Source organism: Asterias amurensis, chromosome 8 (genome assembly GCF_032118995.1).
Source record: "Asterias amurensis chromosome 8, ASM3211899v1".
NCBI classification, from domain to species: Eukaryota; Metazoa; Echinodermata; class Asteroidea; order Forcipulatida; family Asteriidae; genus Asterias; species Asterias amurensis.
Window position 1 is genome coordinate 6,291,657 of NC_092655.1, and position 20,851 is coordinate 6,312,507.

Sequence of the window (20,851 nt, forward strand, 5' to 3'; positions counted from 1 at the left end):
TGTTTGATTTTATTCTTTTTTAATAGATCTTCTGCAATCGTTGTTCAGCCAACTCGGTTCCATTGCCACGCTACGGTCAGCTGAGTCCAGTCAGAGTCTGTAATAGATGCTACATGTTTCAAGTCACTCCATTCCAACACTGAAATTATCTAAACTGTTAACGATGGTGCTGTCTTGTGTGCCCTCTGCTTGAACTGAGGCGTTCACAGAGCCTGTTTGAATTGGGTCATTATGGGGTACACTCTTATAGGGTAACCAGTAGGAGCGACCTTGCTTGACCTCGAACCAATATGAACTCTTTCTCCTTGCAGGAGGTTGCAATAGCGTTTACCGTTTTAGAGTCTTCTGTCTGTACGGCAAGCAACGGTTTTAGAGTTGAGCTTGTATGAATGTATCGTCTCGTCAGTGCAAAATTCGTTAGGTCTCGAGTTTGTAAGAACATCTTAATCTTGCGCGAGAGAGGTATATCAGTGCTTAAGGATTTGTGTGAAAATCTGGGATAAATGTTAGAGAAATACACAATTGTTTTTGCTGCTTTAAGGTTACATCGCGTGTGGACGTGCCACTTTGTGCCGTGGCACTGTACTTTGCACACCATTTTGTGAGGAGCATGTTTGTCAAGAGTGCGGAATGCGTCATGGAAATCGATGCCTGTGCTGTCTTGTAGTGCATAGGTCTACATCATCTAATGTGTATCGCTGGGCGTGGTGGTTGTTACATCTTAACCTTCCTACTGTCTGACCTATGAATTTTATCCGTATGGTTTTGAAGGATAGATGCGCTATGCCAGCCTGCAAACTGGTGTCGTTCGTTGAATTGCATCTGCACAGTACACAGGTACAATGTAGTTTACATGTTCTGTCATACTACCTCTGGGGTTGATAGTTCTGAAAGATCAGTCAACTCTGAGGTGTGGGGAGAAGGAAGATGCATACATGTACGTCGCTAGTCCCGATGCAGAAATGTCGTGACAATATTTAATTTTGTTTTGTGAAGACAAATTTTGAAATGCAGCTGGTTAACATGAAAAAAAGTTATCTTAATATTATTAAACATGAACTTACTCATATTATAGATAAGCTGTCATCCTGTGGCCATTTTGATCTATATCCCTGTATTCCTATAGGATACTAATGATAGTAAAAAATACAAAGAGGGGACCAGACTAATTGTCCTGTCAATCTAAGTTAAATGTTTTGTGTTAAATTTGTGTTTCTTCCCATGATGAATTACCCCACCAGAAATATCCAGTAACTTTACTCCTTCATAAACTTTTCAGTCCTACCTCGCAACTTGCGTTGCAATAGTATTTATTGGTTTAATGTTTATCAGGACTTTTCTTTTATTACTAAAAGAAAAATAGTAATGTATCAACAAAAAATTATGAGCTTGAACAATATTAGGGTCCTTGTTATAGAACAATCATTCACAAAAATGCAGTCCATTGGGTCAGGATCAATTGGGTCAGAGGTCATCGGGTCAGAGGTTCTTATAATATCAAAGTCTTATATAGCGCACGTATCTACCAAACAAGGTACTCAAGGCGCTGAGTATATACAAACTTTCAGACAGATTGCATTGATGAATTCTGCAATGATGAATTCTGAGACCCATTTATTTAGCACCTTATAAGGGTTTACAAGGTGCTATGGTGCATAAAGGAGCCACATCCAGGAACACTGGGGAGAACCCCTTCTCTTTTCAATAAATACAGTGGGTTCTTTTACATGCGTTTACACAACACATAGGGACCCGCTGCTTTACGTCCCATCTCAAGGACGAAGCAAAGGTTAAGTGTCTTGCTTAAGGACACAAGGCATACAGTTAACTGCTAAAATGTCCTCTTATAATACTTACTCTGGGATTTCAACAGAATTGGCTATTTACACGAACAATTTTTGTCTCATTGGTGCGATTCAATTTGTTCTTTTTTTATTCCTCATCTTTGAATATCAACCGTCTTTGTTTCTTTCAAATGTCTTCACCCACAGAAGTGAAACGACTGGTCGTATTTTACCTGTATTTTTCTCTTACATCTTTGTTTCTTTCTTTTAATAATTTGTCTATATTTTTCTGGCTATACATTCAAGTTGACAATATCCGTTTGAACTAGCCCTAAGAATTTACAGTATTTCTCAAATTAACAGATTTTGAAATACCGAACAATACTCGCACAGAGCTCTGGGACATAATCCCTTCTAACTTAATTGTACTCGAAGCCTGGCTAGATCTATCAAGAATAAAAGCACTCTCTTGCTCAGTAACTTGAATGTGTCTTTTTAAGTCGCATAAGAGGGTTTAACATTACTCTCTACATAAAATCTTTGCTTGTGCTTTATAGTGTTGAATATACCGTGTACGCCACGAGCTTCAATGTTACATATGTAAATAAACGTATATATTTACAAAGCCTTATAGTAACTTAACGCTAGACTTGATGACAAGTCATTAGCGCTGCCCCGAACACACATTCTGCTGTCCGTGCAACTGTCTCAGTGCGATTGTCGATCATGCAACGGTCCTAGGTAGCGCGTGGCAAGGTCCGCAGTAATCGTGACTGACTCGCACACACACTGGGATCGAGGATATGTGTACCGTCCCCATAACTACACCGGGCTTAACAGTTATTGACTTGATCTCAAGACTAAGTTAAAGCAGGAAGTCTCAAACTAGGTGACTACTTGGGGCTAGTCAGGTAGGGGAAGAAGTTGTGGGAGGGGCTGGGGGGGGGTTCAATTGTAATGTTAATTCTCTGAATGGGAGACTTTGGGGATACTACATGTATGTGGCAGCAGACTTTACCAGGTAAATCCATGGTTAGCAGAAATGTGTGCATGCTCAGAACTACGTAAGCAATTGGATTTAACCTGGTACATGTAAGTCTGCTGCCAGCTAGTGTTCCAAAGTCTCCCATTCATTCCCACAGCTCCTCTGTATTTGTGTTTAACAGAAAATTTTCTATGTACATAAAAAAGGTACACTATAAATTGTTGATAGAATACAGTAAAGAATTTAAGTTTATTTAAATTACTACGGTTTGTAAATAATTTATGTGGGATTTTTTTCCCCTCCTTTGCATTGGGCAAGTGGACATGTCGCAATATTATTTTGATCACGAACTGGAGTGTATTATCTTTTTGTGCTGATTTAAATTATCATTTAAAAAAATCCCCCGAATGTGTCAAGTTTACTAGATGGATAGTTGCTTTACAGAAAAACCGGTTCATTCAAAATGAACAAAATAACTTTTTGTGTCTATTGGGGGCTGTTCGAAAGTGTGCTTGGACCTACAATGAAAATTTACATGGGGGCTCGTTTTGGCGACCCCAACCAGAAACATATTTTAGCTTTGTTCATTGGTTTGACCACTGAGTAAACAGTGTTTAAAATTTGTAACAATCAAAATGGCCTTATATCTGAAATGGTTCTCAATAAGAAAAATGATTGAGTTTACCTTTGACAAATAAGGACTTTTGTGGAAGATACACCACTAGTAAACGCCAGTTACCAGAAGCTTCAAAACACATTAGACCAATGGTATATAGTTCAGGTGTTTACTGGATGTGCAAAGTTTCTCTATGGACTGAAATTTCTGTTCCTTAACAAAATACAAAATGTATCACTCTTAACAGTAAATTTTCAAGCAGATTTCCTGCTTTTTATTTAAAGTCTTTTACCTCTGCATTATTCAACATTATACTGTATATGTACAGAAAACAAACTGCCTCTAATGTTTTTAAGTGCTACATAGTTTTACCAACTCCAAACAATGCAAAAAGTTTACTTCAAATAGAATAGTATTCCTTTAAAATGTACGTCAAGGCATTCTTTAGTTTTTCAGTACTTGAAAAAAAAAAAAAATTCTATATTCTATAGTGTAGATTCATTGTACCAAATACTGTTTAAAGGCAGTGGACACTATTGGTAATTACTCAAAATAATTATTTGCATAAAAACTTACTTGGTGACGAGAAAGAATTGTGAGAAACGACTCCCTCTGAAGTGACATAGTTTTCGAGAAAGAAGTAATTTTTCACGTATTTTATTTTGAGACCGCAGATTTAGAATTTGAGGTCTCGAAATCAACCATCTGAACGCACACAACTTCGTGTAACAAGGGTGTTTTTTCTTTCATTATTATATCACAACTTTGACGACCAATTGAGCTCAACATTTCACAGGTGTGTTATTTTATGCATATGTTGAGATACACCAAGTGAGAAGACTGGTCTTTGACAATTACCAATAGTGTCCACTGTCTTCAAACAGTTAAATCTAAGAAATAATTGCAGAGCTGTCAATCCTCTGCTTCCACAGAAAGTTCCCAGAAAAAGAAACCAATCATTTTAAATCAACCATAATGCATATTGACTCCTTTCAAGGTAGTTTCATTTCTCGTAGTATTTGTAGTATTTGATTTTCTTGTATTTGAGACCTACATTTTATTTTTATATTTTGAAAAATTATTGGTGGTCAGTAAATGTTTAGAATACATTTAGAACAAATACTTTATTTTATTTTTCTTGTCCATTCGGTCGATTTATTTTCTTTGAAAAAAGTTTACAATTTGTTGTAAATATTATTGAGAATAATATTCAGACTTCCACTAAAACTAAATCGATGTGGTATAACAAAAAGAAGCAAATTATTAATCCAAATGACTGCAAAGCCTAAATTATTACGGCTGTAAAAATTGCTCCAATACCGATGATCCACTTATAATATAAATTGTACCATACAAAAATAAATGCTGACAAAACGAAAGTAAAATGTTGTTATAAATGAAGTTACTTCTTTGATTGTCCCAAATGGTGTCTTGTCTTCGTCGAGCATGTCGATGCTTGTTGCGTTTTTTTATTACCTTTTTGAATTTAGTTGACGCCAAAGAGAAATCGTAGATCGGCTAAGGTGAGCTTCTTACTCTGGGATCGAGCTCTGTTTTGGAGGAAAAAAAAATATCTGTTAGGATCAAAAAAAGATTGCCAAAAGAAAAACTCTCGAGCAAAATTCATAAACTGATGTGCTGTGTCAATTTATTACTTTATAACCATTGCTTTAATGACTGTAAGCAAAGTAAAAAGGCGTGTCTGACATTCCGTACCCTTCAAAATTCAACTGCATATTTTGTTTGGTTCGATTGGACTAAGTAGTAAAAATTTTATGCTTCGCATGGGATCTTGCATGTCGCAAACAGAGTTGTAGCTAGAACGAATTTTAGAGGTCGACAATAAATCAAATTTGTTTTTGAAGTCCACCAAGGGCGGGCAAAGTTGCCACTGTTTGAGTATGGGTCCATGCAATAAGTTGAAGGGCCCTTTGACTGTGTTTTTTCTCATTAAATATGATACTCGTTATCATTAGCTGTGTCTCAAATGAACCAGCACTGCCCATCGTGGCTACAACACTATAATCACAAACACTCAGTTGTGGAATTGTTTTGTAGCCCAAAGCACTACAAAGCAAAACTTTTTACTGATAAAATTAACATGCAGTTTGTGATAACTGCATTTGGTAGAATTTGGAGAACATTCGGATATCAAGTTTTGCGACTGTTCATTCATGCTCGCTAATATCGAAGTCTTATGTAGCGCACGTATCTACCAAACAAGGGTCAATTTTGAGACCCAATTATTTAGCACATTATAAGAGTTTACAAGGTGCTACGGCGCATACAGCAGCCACAGCCAGGAACACCATGGCGAATCCCTTCTCTTTTCGAGAAGTGCACTGGGTTCTTTTACATGCGTTACACAACACATGGGACCAACGGCTTTACGTCCCATCCAAAGGGCGAAGCAATGGTTAAGTGTCTTGCTTAAGGACACTGCTGATCAGAAACACCAGAGTTTGAATTCGGTGCTCTTAACCGCTCGGCCACGACACTGCCAATATTCAGCCATGTAATGATCTATATCGAAGTACAAACAGACAAACAGACAAACATACCCTGAGAGCACATCCGTGGCCAGCTTGGACTTGGCCTTCTGCAATTCTCGTATCCTCATCTCGATGGTGTCTTTGCAGACAAACTTATGGATGGAGACATTGTTCTTCTGGCCAACGCGATAGACACGATCGCAGGCCTGGTCCTCTAATGCAGGGTTCCTGAAAGGAGAAAACAATGTGACTGGATTGGATACTTATCAAAAAACTGTACATCAGTAGGATGGTATAGAGTGTATCGCCGGCCAATGACAGGAAAAGTAATGTGGCTGAACTTGGGAAACGTAGGAAACCAAGAATCAAGAGCGCGCTACTGTGTGTTTTCTCCCTCGTGGCAAGTGCAGGAATGCCTTTTTTACAAAACTTGCTGTTTTGCTTACATGAGTGAATTTTACTTATTTTCCCTGTCTCTTGAATTCATATTCAAACGCATGCCAGGGGAGGGGCATTGGATGTTTTGGATTTCAAATTGGTGTTGTATTTATTTTGCAAAGGGCACTTCCGTCATGTCCTTTGTAAAATCTTAGTGTCAATGTGAATCTTTTGACGGGGCACCAAGGCCAAGACCGGGGGCAATGGATTAGAGGACATGGCCTTTGTAGCCTGCATGTTGTTTCCAGGCCAGCATTAATAATTGAAATATTTGTTTGGGGGTCTTACCAATGCATGTCCAAAAGAAACAGGTGGTTTCCCCCGATGAGATTCAAACCGACCCCACCGGCCCTCAGTGATACCAGCATGACCTCTGGCCCCCGAGGGTTGGTGTTGAAATCCTCCAGGACCTCTCCGCGTTTCTTTGGGGGGATATCGCCGCGGATGCTCCAGAATCGATAGCCGGCCCTAGTCAGATGATCAGCCATGATGTCTAGCATCTTAGTCCACTGAGAGATGACCACGCTCTTCATGGGACGACCCGGCGGGCTGTCGCGGCGGATTTCCTTAAGAGCTGACAGGACAGTTTGTATCTGGGTTTTTTAAAGAAGGAAAACCTTAAAAACATTGATGTTGGTTGGTTGAAAGTACTGTTGTATATTTGGGTGTGATCCCTGGCCACACGACAGCTAACTGTTGTATGGCTTCTGACAAAATAGGGAGACCGCATAAATTTTCTGCTGAGCAGAAATTAGCAGAATACCAGTCACAGATTGTACACATGACATGGTAGTTTGGCTGGTAACCTTACTCTGATAAGCGTTTTTGTTGTGCTTAGCTACTTTTTGTGCTTAAAGCAGCTGTATGAAATTGGGGCCTCGTGCTATTTCGTTTTGAGAAAAAGGCAGCGGAGTTATAGCAGAACCCTATCGGCAAAGCCTCACCTTTGTGCTTGCCACTTTCTTGTCGAAGATGGATGTCTTGGTTGCCGATTCAATCCCTCCTCCACTGGGACCTTCCCCTGCCTCCTCCTCCTCCTCCTCCTCAATGTTCATTTCCTTCATCTGACCAACCAGATCTAGATCAATACCTTCTGGTTCACAGCTATCTGTGTCTACTGCCTGTAAAGAAGATTATGAGGTTCCTCATCAATTCATAAAAACCTCTCGTTGAAGGGACGTACATCATCACTTCATGAAAACCTCTCCGTGTTTACTGCCTGAACAGAAAGTAAGGGTTTGAGGTACCTCTTCAATTGTATAACAACCTATCATTCAAGTGGTGTACGATCTCGGTGCACCATTTTCCTTCTTTCCAAGAATGCCTAAAAATGCTCGATCGTAACCCCTGGAAGTTTGACTTGAAAGTATCAAAATATATTGGATATTTTAGTCCTGTAGTTGATTGGTTCTGTGTTTTAAGACTGCGCAAAGCGTGCTGTCAAAAGACAAATCAAATCATAGAGCAACTGGCACCCCTTTCATTCGTTTTTCGATCTTGTTATACGTCTAACTGTGCAGTTTAGGCTGACCACATAAAAACACGATTAATTTTAAATGTATTACAACGAAATGCATGCATTTTTACACGCGCCTACTAAAGGCTTACTGTACCTCTTTAAGAAGACTAAGGTGACCACAGCACTGTCTCAGTCGGAGCAGCGAGACAAGTATATGACTGCCGCTCATGACTCCGCCCGCAGCACCGCCCATTCGCATGGTTCCGCTACCACCAGCGGCCCCGCCCGTAGAGGCCCCACCCGCGCTGGTGAATAGAGAGGGTGCTCTGCTTGGAGCGTGTGAACCTTGACCCTTTTCCTTATTCTCGTGGAAGCGAATATAATCTTGTACCTTAGATCTATGGATAGAAAACATCATCACATAAAACAGATACATTATAAAGTTATGTGATGGTCATCCCAATTCAAAGGACTGACTCATCGGACTTTTGTTCATTTCAACAATCTTTGCCTACCACAACACCACACAAAACAGATACATTATAAAGTTATGTGATGGTCATCCCAATTCAAAGGACTGACTCATCGGACTTTCGTTCATTTCAACAATCTTTGCCTACCACAACACCACACAAAACAGATACATTATAAAGTTATGTGATGGTCATCCCAATTCAAAGGACTGACTCATCGGACTTTCGTTCATTTCAACAATCTTTGCCTACCACAACACCACACAAAACAGATACATTATAAAGTTATGTGATGGTCATCCCAATTCAAAGGACTGACTCATCGGACTTTCGTTCATTTCAACAATCTTTGCCTACCACAACACCACACAAAACAGATACATTATAAAGTCATGTGATGGTCATCCCAATTCAAAGGACTGACTCATCGGACTTTCGTTCATTTCAACAATCTTTGCCTACCACAACACCACACAAAACAGATACATTATAAAGTTATGTGATGGTCATCCCAATTCAAAGGACTGACTCATCGGACTTTCGTTCATTTCAACAATCTTTGCCTACCACAACACCACACAAAACAGATACATTATAAAGTCATGTGATGGTCATCCCAATTCAAAGGACTGACTCATCGGACTTTCGTTCATTTCAACAATCTTTGCCTACCACAACACCACATAAAACAGATACATTATAAAGTTATGTGATGGTCATCCCAATTCAAAGAACTAACTCATCGGACTTTCGTTCATTTCAACAATCTTTGCCTACCACAACACCACACAAAACAGATACATTATAAAGTTATGTGATGGTCATCCCAATTCAAAGGACTGACTCATCGGACTTTCGTTCATTTCAACAATCTTTGCCTACCACAACACCACACAAAACAGATACATTATAAAGTTATGTGATGGTCATCCCAATTCAAAGGACTGACTCATCGGACTTTCGTTCATTTCAACAATCTTTGCCTACCACAACACCACACAAAACAGATACATTATAAAGTTATGTGATGGTCATCCCAATTCAAAGGACTGACTCATCGGACTTTCGTTCATTTCAACAATCTTTGCCTACCACAACACCACACAAAACAGATACATTATAAAGTTATGTGATGGTCATCCCAATTCAAAGGACTGACTCATCGGACTTTCGTTCATTTCAACAATCTTTGCCTACCACAACACCACACAAAACAGATACATTATAAAGTCATGTGATGGTCATCCCAATTCAAAGGACTGACTCATCGGACTTTCGTTCATTTCAACAATCTTTGCCTACCACAACACCACACAAAACAGATACATTATAAAGTTATGTGATGGTCATCCCAATTCAAAGGACTGACTCATCGGACTTTCGTTCATTTCAACAATCTTTGCCTACCACAACACCACACAAAACAGATACATTATAAAGTCATGTGATGGTCATCCCAATTCAAAGGACTGACTCATCGGACTTTCGTTCATTTCAACAATCTTTGCCTACCACAACACCACATAAAACAGATACATTATAAAGTTATGTGATGGTCATCCCAATTCAAAGAACTAACTCATCGGACTTTCGTTCATTTCAACAATCTTTGCCTACCACAACACCACACAAAACAGATACATTATAAAGTTATGTGATGGTCATCCCAATTCAAAGGACTGACTCATCGGACTTTCGTTCATTTCAACAATCTTTGCCTACCACAACACCACACAAAACAGATACATTATAAAGTTATGTGATGGTCATCCCAATTCAAAGGACTGACTCATCGGACTTTCGTTCATTTCAACAATCTTTGCCTACCACAACACCACACAAAACAGATACATTATAAAGTTATGTGATGGTCATCCCAATTCAAAGGACTGACTCATCGGACTTTCGTTCATTTCAACAATCTTTGCCTACCACAACACCACACAAAACAGATACATTATAAAGTTATGTGATGGTCATCCCAATTCAAAGGACTGACTCATCGGACTTTCGTTCATTTCAACAATCTTTGCCTACCACAACACCACACAAAACAGATACATTATAAAGTTATGTGATGGTCATCCCAATTCAAAGGACTGACTCATCGGACTTTCGTTCATTTCAACAATCTTTGCCTACCACAACACCACACAAAACAGATACATTATAAAGTTATGTGATGGTCATCCCAATTCAAAGGACTGACTCATCGGACTTTCGTTCATTTCAACAATCTTTGCCTACCACAACACCACACAAAACAGATACATTATAAAGTCATGTGATGGTCATCCCAATTCAAAGGACTGACTCATCGGACTTTCGTTCATTTCAACAATCTTTGCCTACCACAACACCACATAAAACAGATACATTATAAAGTTATGTGATGGTCATCCCAATTCAAAGAACTAACTCATCGGACTTTCGTTCATTTCAACAATCTTTGCCTACCACAACACCACACAAAACAGATACATTATAAAGTTATGTGATGGTCATCCCAATTCAAAGGACTGACTCATCGGACTTTCGTTCATTTCAACAATCTTTGCCTACCACAACTACAACTACAAAAGCTTCTTCCATTTCTTTTAGTCAATGATCATTTTCTTACGCTGCTCCATTTCTTTGGAATAGTCTCCCTGTGCATATTCACCAGACTAGTTCTTAACTGTTTTAAGTCTCTGTTCAAAACTCATTTGTTTGAAGCTGCTTATTTGAAATCTGCTTACTTGTGTTGTATCTTTAACTCATTGTATATTTTGTTGTTCTCTTTATGTGACTCAATGCTTTTGCATTAGGCGCTTTACAAATATCTATATTATTAGTATTCTTATTATGTTATCACTATAAAGCACTATATTATTAGTATTCTTATTATGTAATCATTATAAAGCACTATCACAGCTTACTTTGAATCACCAAAGACTTTATCATAGACTCGTCTCTCATTTGGGGATAGCTCGATCTCATGAACATGGCTGTGCTTATCAGGTAGCGCCACCTACATGGAAAAAACAGATAGTCAATATTGATTTATTGTCTAAAAGCAACAGGGGCCCTAGACTGGTCACCTGGATTAGGATACGGACAGGTGTTGGTTTTATGTTTACACATGTACATTGGATTTAACTCTGAATCTCCAGAATGATGAGGGCCATGTGAAATGATGCAAGGTCAAAGGTGATTATGGATGGATGGCAGATATCTGGCGTAAGTCATTAGCTTCGAAGTGTGGCGTCAGATATGTTCAGGCTATCCGGTCCCAATTTCGTAACTGTGCTTACAGCTGAATTATGCGCCTACGATCACCACTTTCCGTTTACTGTGCAAGCGCAACATTTCTGCGCTAGCTGTGTAACTGGGCCCTGATCCCAGGTCAAAATTGTATAATTTTCTAGCCAATAAGTTGAGAGTTCTTACCAGTGGTTTGCCGGTGGCTGCATTCTTCTGGTCTTTAGTTCGTCTCAGTAGCAGATTCTTCACCAGAATATTCAGCCGATTAGAGCCAGATTCTACAGGGGAAAAGAAATGCTGGTGACTTCGTTGTTAAACCACTCACAATCATAAACTCAGGCATGATCGTTGGTGCTTGGAAAAATGTAGGAGTAGTTTATCAAGTACAATAGGCCTAACTGACCAACATGTACACATGGTGTATGCTGTTATAGACATTTCAGTCTATTTAATCCCAATTTTTCATATTTTTCCAAGGGCAAACAAAATCAGAAAACAGACTAAAGTGTGAAGATTATCATGCCTGTAAACCAAACCTTCTAACTCAATAGCAAGCGTATGTTCAGACGCCAGTTTTACCAATTCAACTACCATGATCTAATTTATGAGAAAAATAAGTACATGTATATAAAACAAGAATGTAACAGTTTTTTTTGTGAGAAGGGAAGGTTGACGTTGTTTCACTCACTTGAGTTGTTGTCCACCTGTCTCTTCCATACTTGATACTCATCAAATGGAGAACATCGCAGGAATCTATAGGAGAAAATGAAGAAAAAAAAGAGTTAAGGTTAGACTTAACATTTAGGTTAGCGTTATCATTGCTCTTTTTGCAAAACAAAAAAATGAAAAAAATTGCATTTTACTGCAAAGCTTTGTAAGTATAGCTCTTCTTAGAGATTGGGGTTAGAGTGAGGGTTAAGCCCGGTTCCTACTTGCAATACAGATTTGACGTCACAAATTCGCAACGATTAAACTGCAACAGTTAAGCTGTGCTCAGTTCCTGCAAAACAAGCCATGTGACATCGAAATTTGCTTCACAGGGTCAGAGTTAGGGGTAGGGTTTCGATAAGTTTAGGGAACATTTGGAGTTCAGAAGCAAAACCTTGACCAACCTCAGTAGGGAGAACATGTCTTGTAGGTTGTTCTGTATGGGTGTGCCCGTCACCGCCCAGCGGGCTCTGGCGCGTAGACGACATATCGCCATGGCTGTCTGACTCTTATGGTTCTTGATGCTGTGTGCTTCATCTAGGATGATACGCTCCCAGCAGATCTTCAGGAGCATGGGCTGATCTCCGCCGGATGGCAAGTCCTACAAAGGGGAATGATAAAATAATATTGAACATTTCATCACTCAGTGATTGTCAATCATTGTTACTCATGCTGTGCCATTTATTTTATTACTTCAACCATCTCAGCTCCCTTGGGGAGTATATAGCCTGTGCTACCAAACAGCCTGTGCTATCATCTCTGCCCTCTTATGTACTCATTTGGGTGAAGAGAAGCAATTATAGCTGAACGACACAAAGTGTCATGACTGTGATTCGAACCCATTTCAAAGCCATTAGTAACCTTTGGGCAGTCAGGTTGGCTCAGTTGGTGTCTATCCCTGCCTTTTCCACTCTGTGGACTCTGGTTCAAGCCCGGACTGGAGCCTTAAATGTGGATTGGTTCTTTTAGTCCCTACCTGGCTGCGAAGCTTTTCCGTATAGAAGTTTTCGTCCCACGTCTAAAACTGAAATTCTTCATTGTCGTGTCCAGAAAAAAATTGGTTTGATGTTTCCACTAGGATGCTTTCCTGACTATATAATTCCGATTCAGTTTTGATGAGACAATGATGAAGAGCTGAAAAAGGCTTACCTCTACTGGGTTTTCACCCTTATCCTTGGCCGAGAGGAAAGACAACTCTTTACTGACGATATTATAAGTAGTGAACACCATGTCATACTTGGCTAACTTCTTGGGGTTTCTCTCGCGGTTGGCTCCGTGGTAAAGACACAGCTTTAGAGAGCCTGGTGCACAGCGTCTCTCCACCTCGTTGCTCCACTGTAGCATTAGAGAGGCGGGGCACACGACCAGGGTCCCCTGGGAGGTAATAAAGCCTTGCTGGTCTGCAGAGTTCAAACAAAAATGAGCTTGAGGTTTTTTGTTTTGATATCGGTACACACTTGTTCGTGTCCATTTTATAAACAACAGTTAGAAAACCACCAATATAGCAGTTTTCTCAATGTTATTTATATCTGAATTAACAATTGCAGTGTCATTGATAAACAACAAGTGTTGAGTTAAATACATCTGCAGAGAGTTACTCAAAATGTATCATTTGTTCATTTGGTGGCTTTGCTACAAAAAAAGGACCCATGATTGTGGCTGGGCAGTGCTCACCTGACAGGTTATTTATTTATTTATTTATTTATTTATTTATTTCTTGTTTATCCTGCGAAATCCATTCAGTAAGACTCACTGATCTCCCATGGATCCCAGCTAAAATAACAATCTATAGAAGTGCACTGATCTGTGTGTTTTACTTGCCACATGAATTTTAAGTAACACATTTTCATGAATGTATCTTTCGTGGTAGCAGGGCTCAAATTTGGCGGGGAAAATCCACAAGAACACATGGCTTGATGCTCAACATCCTTGTGATTTACATGATTTAAGGATAAACGATAACAATAGGTTTATCTTACCTTTTGGTTTAGAATCTGTTTCTGGTTTGTCCTGTAGAGCAGCCTGCTGCTTGTGCCTTAGAGTCAGTGAGATCATTGTTAGGGTCTTGCCGAGCCCCATATCATCAGCTGCAAGATTGATAGAGAAATAGGTACAGTTTTACAGAAAAATATACATGTCCAGATAACCCTTTCTTTACTACATGGCATGTCGTGGCTGAGCTAACATCGACTGGTTGAATAATTGTATCACCAGTTATATTGTTTTTTTGTCTCTCCATATCATCAGCTGCAAGATTGATATAGAAATAGGTACAGTTTTACAGAAATATATATATATGCTGAAATCTAGGTGGCCAGTTAACCTTCTCTTTACCACATGGCGTGCCGTGGCCGAGCGAATAAGAACACCGACTGGTTAAATAACTGTATCACTAGTTATTGGTTTTTTTTGTCATAACAGCTCATTCAGTATGATGGACTTAAAACCTACAAATCTTATTTTATAATATGTTCCAAGTGTCCACCCATCCTCAAGTTCATCACAACCCATCGGCCAAGTTTGATTGATTTTGATGAATTCATTTTGTCGTGGGCTTGTTGCAATACATATCACAGCTTATAGATGACCTCAACGCCACCGGCCTACAATACGATCAAGCTATTCAAGCTGCCCTGGATCGGCCTGGATGGCAGAGACGAATTTCTAACATTGGACAAACCCAAGGTCACAACGTCTCGAGTCGAGTTCGGCCCGAGTTGCCTCAACTATATATATAGCTACTTACCCAGAATTCCTCCACAAGGATGTTGCTTTTCTCTCCAGATGAGCCAGGTCAAAGCTTGTCGTTGATGGGTCATGAGTGTGACCTTTAACCCTTTGGGGTCATCAGTCTCTGTGTCAGCAGAAGGGCATGTCTGTAGAGATCTAAGGGAATATAACAAAAACAAAACTTGTTTGGTGTAAATATTAGGTTTGCGATAACACCATGTGCGTATCTTCTTGCTGAGTAGATTATATGTTCTTTTCAGAACTTCTCAATTGCTTTATATTCTTCTACTGCGGAGTAGATTTTGTGGAATTCGGAAGACTTCTCAGTTCTGAAAAAAAAACTGTCCGGGGATCGATTTCACAAAGAGTTAGGACAAGTCCTAACTTAGGACTAGTCCTAGGAGATATACAAACTGCATGGATAGTCCTAAGTTAGGACGAGTAACTGGTCCTAACTTGAGATAAGACTAGTCATAACTCTTTGTGAAACCCACCCCTGCTTTTCAACTACGACTTGGGCAGAAGGTAGGAAATTACTTTCACTTCAATGAATCTATGAGACTTCTTGTTATTAACTTCACTTCCCGAAACAGGGAGATGTGTACAACAATCAGGAAGACTATCTATAGAACTGCATTCAACATAATAGGGAAAAACTTTCCATAATCAGGGAGATTTTCAAATTGTTAATAAGCGCATGGAAGGATTGGTTTATTTTCAGGGAACTTTGTGCAGAATCAGGAAGAGTTGGCAGCTGTGTGTGGCCAACGTCAACGCTAACAGGTCTATATCTAGGGAAAGAATAACGTTCTTACGTGTGTAGTTTTTCGATTGCATAGTTAGTGATAGCTCCTACTTCTTTTTGCCTGGTGCTGGTCATACGTCCTCCGTACAGAGTCTGGATCTGTGGCTGGGCTGCAAAGCAAAATCAAACTAATCACAACTCTAGAAGCCACTCACACTCGTTAACTACGTACTTGTAAGCCTACTCAATGGTGAAAGACTCGGGCAAAACTTTAATTCAAAGTTTGTTTTGGGGAAAAAATTTAATGAATTACATACAAACCATACATGCAATCTCTACACATGTCATCACACTGCCAATGTTTTTAGAGAAATTGCAAAAAATTTGTGTGGTTTTTGTACCTTTTTACAACATGCTTATTTTGGTTGTGGCAATAGAAATAAGCAACAGAGATTTGTGGCATCTTTAAATGCTATCTTGACAATATAGTTCAGATTTGTTCATCCTTTGTGAAACACACAGACATGTTTATGCTATAGTTAGCACAATTTGCTTTCCGGTAAATAAGTCTACAAAATTGGGCCAAGGACTACACGCCCCATCAAAAAGACAAAGCAATAATAATGGTTAAGGCCAAGTGTCAGAACCAGGACTCAAACCAACATTCTGCTCATCAAAAACATCAGAGCTTGAGTCAAGTGCGCCAGACCGCTCGGCCATGACGGGCAATAATGTTTACCTGCAAATTGATATGCCATAAACTGTTGCTGCTGAATTGAGGCCCCCGAGGCTGACGTCATGGCCAGAGGTTTGCCGTTCAATAGTTGCTGTGGAAACATTCCTAGGACAAAAAGGGGGTGAATAATGTAAACTTCCAAGAGTTTGACAAAAATTGGAAAAACAATGTCAGACTTTGGAGCACCATCGTTGGCAGCAGACAGAAATCTTTCATTAATTTTTTTTGAGAGAAAGATTGCTAACATCACCAGGCCATGGATTGTGCCTTCAAAGTGGAGGCTTCATTGTATTTTTCACCATGGGCTCGTTTGAACCAAACCTACTCCTGGGGCTGAAACAGGGTTATCCCCTAAGTCTGTAACAATGTAGGCATGGGTATCATCCCGATGACCCGGGCTGGTAGAGCAGAATGCACTACCTTCCCAACTTTTGGTTAAGTGCTGTGCTCAAAGGCACAAGCGTCATGACCAGGATTCAAACCCACACTCTGCTGCTGTCAACACCAGAGCTTTGGTCTGGTGATCTAGACCGCTCGGCCACGATACACTATGCCACTATATGTTTGTATATGAATGCATACTGTACCATTGGTCTGGGCTTTCTTTAGTCTTGCATCAACAGCTTTGATCTCTGCTTCTGTAGTCAATACTCTCTGAATAAGCTTAGCACCCTTGTCTGGTAGCATCGACAATGGAACAGATTTCACTACATCCTGAAAAAAAGAAGTATGTTGCTTTAAACTTATCTGAGAAAAAAAGCCCAACCCAGATTTGCAGACAATTATTGTAACTCTTATCTCCAACCACATGCAAATTAACATCCATTGAAGTTTTGTTTTTGGTTTACAGCAGGAGCTCTCAGTGAGTTTTTTCAGTACTTAAGTTTGTTTGCAAATATATGATAAACATAATAGATATACTGAATGTGCAAACTGTGAGTTTACAGCTTTGTCAAAATTTGTACTAACCCTTTGTTTGTCAAGATCTCTAAGTAGTCGATGTTTTAGCTGCAGATCTTGCTGTACTTCTAAAGCTACTAATCCCTGTTGGGTTGTCTTCCCATAGGCCTGAAAGAGATTCACCGGCCCGGTTGTAACGCTCGGAGCAGGGGCGATGGAGTGTATGGTAGAGGGAATCGCCCTAGCTCCATTGCTTTGGGGTTTTGTGGCCACTGATGAAGGGGCTTGCTCGGCTGATGTTAGATCGATAACTTCGCTGGATTGGGTTTGTCTGCTCTGAATGGATGATGTGGTGGATTGCTTTGGCACAACTGGTCGCTCTTGATGGGGTGGGACGGTTGATGGACGGCTGCGCCCCAGTGTGGAAGACACAGAGCTTCCTGTACTGGATGATCTTGAGCTGCTTGATGAGACAGAACTGGAAGCTGATCGACTGACTGCCTTAGCCTGTTGGTGTTGCCCCTCTCTTATCCCTACCTTTCCAGCTTCTCCCATCTCTACATGATGTCCTACAGCTCCTTTACTCTTTGGTTCCAGACCTTGTGATGACTTCTTAGGGCCAGCAACAGGCTCTTCAAAGACATCATCAGCCTCAGAAATTGCCATTTGAGAGCTGAAGCTCTCAGACAACTCATCGATTGTCGCTTTTTGTGACACATGATGAGACACTCTCCTTTCCTCTGTTGTCCCGGTCTTCTTTGGTAGGTCTGAACGACTAGGGGTTGGATCCACATACACTGTTGACAAGCCATGTCTTTCTTGCCTTCCAACACCTTGTAAAGTAGTGTCAGAAGTGGGATTGCTTCGAGGAAGCTTGAAGTGGTTTGATGTAGCGGTGTTATCTTGATGGGGTTTGTGTTGGATCGGCTTATCAGATTTACCCTTATCATGCAATCCGTTCCGATCTTTTAATGGCTGGCGTCCTGAGGTATCCATCTGTGATGGACAAAGGGAAAAAAACAATAAGAATGAGATTACAAACCTGTAGTAGTAAGGAGTAACATTTTTTAGTTGTACAAATTCACCAGGAATATTTAGGAAATGTATGAAGTTTGTTGCCGTTAAGTAACATGCTTTGCAACATATACAAGGACGGAGACATCAAACTGGTCTTATCAGTCCAGCCGTCGATTTCACCAAACTCTTCCTAACTTAGGACTAATCTTAGTACTTAGGACAAGTCCCAACCCTGCACTGTAGCACGGCAGACCTTAAGATTAATTCTAAGTTAGGACGAGTCACTCGTCCTAACTCGAGATAGGATTAATCCTAGCGTTTTGTGAAATCGGCTGCAGTACATGTTGTCAGCCAAACTTGTATCATGTATTGAAACACAACAACACTGTCAAACATCTTTACTCTTACCTTTGGGTAAGATTTGTTGATGACGACTGAGCCACACCAACCCTTACCGATCTCCCTGAACTTACTGCACCGAAAATAACGTCTAAAAGAGAGAAATTAAAAGATAAACTAAATTTAGCAACCTATATGTTTGTTTGTAGCTTTCATAAATCTTTTATTTTGATGAAAAAAGAAGAAGAGAGAAACCATTAAATGTCTAGCGGTAGCTCATCAAAAGGCATATTCTCCTTGGTAAAGGGCACCCTACTACTAGGAAGTTGTAAATTTGTACTGAAGAGCATTTCAAGGGCACAGAGGCAATGACAGGGGTCATGGAGGCAATCCACTTTGTTGCCTCCATGAAGTATCAGGCCTCAAACTGATTTTTGGAAATGAAAAGATGATTGTTAACTTTCATAGTTTTCTGTGAATTTCACCAATATATGCAGTGTGACTATCAGCAGCAAGAGGGGTCATTTTCTGATTTTGGCAGTCTCCCACAGAAGGCGAATGACTGATTTTTGCTTACTTCTCTTCACCAGTTGAAGAGCTGGTCCCAAGTGCCTGTAGCTCCACAACATTATCATCATGTACCAGGCAAGAAGAAACTGGTAGCCTGAACAAACAAGAAAACAAAATTAATATGTCAATTTCTTTAAAATTAAAGAAAGAAAGAAAGGACAAAACACATTCAGTGACCAGCCAGCAAGACAAGGAAGTTATGTTTTTAAAGTTTGTGAGCATTTTTTACTGTTCCATATTTCACTTTTCAAATGGTTATGATTTGCAACCTTGAACTAGACATGGTCAACAGGCCAGGAATTTCATCCTTGAGAGGGCAAGGCCATTTCCATTTTGCAAAGGCCACTTCCATTTGAAAGTCTAAGTCGGTTGGATCCTTTTGAACTATGGGGCACCAAGGCCAATACTTGGGGCAAAAGAGACAACATGGTCTCTGTGTAATTCTAGGTCTTTCTTGTGGTGAAACTTTTAAAAAGGTCTTTAGCGTACGACTACATACCTTGCTGGGGAAATGTATCCACACTGTTTCCCCAATCCGATGCTGCAGATGTAATAACTCTTGCCTTTGTTTGGTCCTTCCTTCGTGCCAGTCTTCAGGAAACATGGCTTTCCTATAGAAATATTCAGATTAATTCTAACATTTATGAAAGCTTCCAGCACATTTGGCAAATACTATGTAGCGTGTGGCTTTTTATTAATCCTCCATTCCAATACTCTCTTCTCCTCACTCCACGACAAATTGTGTACTGTAAGTAAGTGACAAAACTGGGGGAAGTCTAGGCATAAAAGCGTTTCATTCGAAAAAAAAATGATTTCATCTCCGTAGGGCATTTAGGGACAAGGAAGAAGCGGAGGGAGTAACACAGCAGAGGTATTGGCACAGAATTATGATTAGAAAACTTTCCGTATCCTATAATCGAATCACCCCCCCCCCCCCTCCACCCCAAAAAGCATTTTTTTATTTGAGTAAATTAGATCTTTCCCCAATAGGGCCTATGTAAAATATATATGGTTTGTCGACCAGGAATGAGTAAATAAAACACTCCTTTCTAAGTTTCTTTATTCTTAATTTTTAACCGTCATTACATTTATAAAGTTAATAGAAACGTACAAAAAAGACTGTACAGTAAAATGTCGATTACTTCGCCATGATCAGTGACAGTGTCGACTGTCGATGTCATGTGTTGATTAACTTGATTGTTGACTGTGAACCGTTTATTGATGTCAGCATAGCAAAGGACGCACAAACCCGTTCATCGTGTTCATTTTTATAATTTGGCATGACAAAAACACGCTATAATTTCTTAATTTACTCCATCAAATAAGCCCAAATGAAACCTTACCATGACCGTCACATAACACGTTATCCATTGCAGTGAAAAGATCCTCCGATCGCGGATCTTTTCAACAGATATCAGGAAATCGACTCAAAAACAACCCAGCAAGTGTTTACTTCAGCTGCTCTGCGATGGGGAAAGCCCTACAAATTGGACCTTTAAATTTGCTTCCACGTTTCGACCAATCAGCGCCCTCAATTTTGTTGGACAAGCGAGGTATTGGGCAATCCAATAGAATCTGGTAACCGCCTCTTCTCGTGTGTAAATAATGCATATGGT

The 20,851-nt window shown here is 39.9% G+C and overlaps 2 protein-coding genes across 3 annotated transcripts in view; one reads left to right on the forward strand and one right to left on the reverse strand.

The window, feature by feature from the left end:
• The window catches only part of LOC139940414 (lateral signaling target protein 2 homolog), a 29,994-nt gene extending 26,515 nt beyond the window's left edge, over positions 1 to 3,479 (forward strand). For both annotated transcript variants that reach the window (XM_071936648.1, XM_071936649.1), the window contains exon 12: positions 27 to 3,479. In XM_071936648.1, the coding sequence (XP_071792749.1) occupies positions 27 to 143 (117 nt within the window). In that variant the 3' untranslated portion in view covers positions 144 to 3,479. The remainder of the gene's footprint in view (positions 1 to 26) is intronic.
• A 1,305-nt stretch (positions 3,480 to 4,784) lies between these two features.
• On the reverse strand, positions 4,785 to 20,706 carry LOC139940413 (transcription termination factor 2-like). Its single transcript, XM_071936647.1, has 20 exons — positions 20,579 to 20,706; positions 19,735 to 19,846; positions 19,243 to 19,329; positions 18,735 to 18,816; positions 17,379 to 18,305; positions 16,997 to 17,123; positions 16,413 to 16,514; positions 15,744 to 15,843; positions 14,945 to 15,084; positions 14,178 to 14,285; positions 13,348 to 13,598; positions 12,603 to 12,799; positions 12,179 to 12,243; positions 11,677 to 11,768; positions 11,166 to 11,257; positions 7,929 to 8,172; positions 7,260 to 7,436; positions 6,604 to 6,908; positions 5,947 to 6,105; positions 4,785 to 4,935 (listed from the first exon to the last, which is right to left on the reverse strand). Exons 1-20 carry the CDS (start codon positions 20,604 to 20,606, stop codon positions 4,872 to 4,874), a joined length of 3,459 nt encoding a protein of 1,152 aa, XP_071792748.1. The 5' UTR covers positions 20,607 to 20,706; the 3' UTR covers positions 4,785 to 4,871.
• Positions 20,707 to 20,851: the final 145 nt, after the last annotated feature.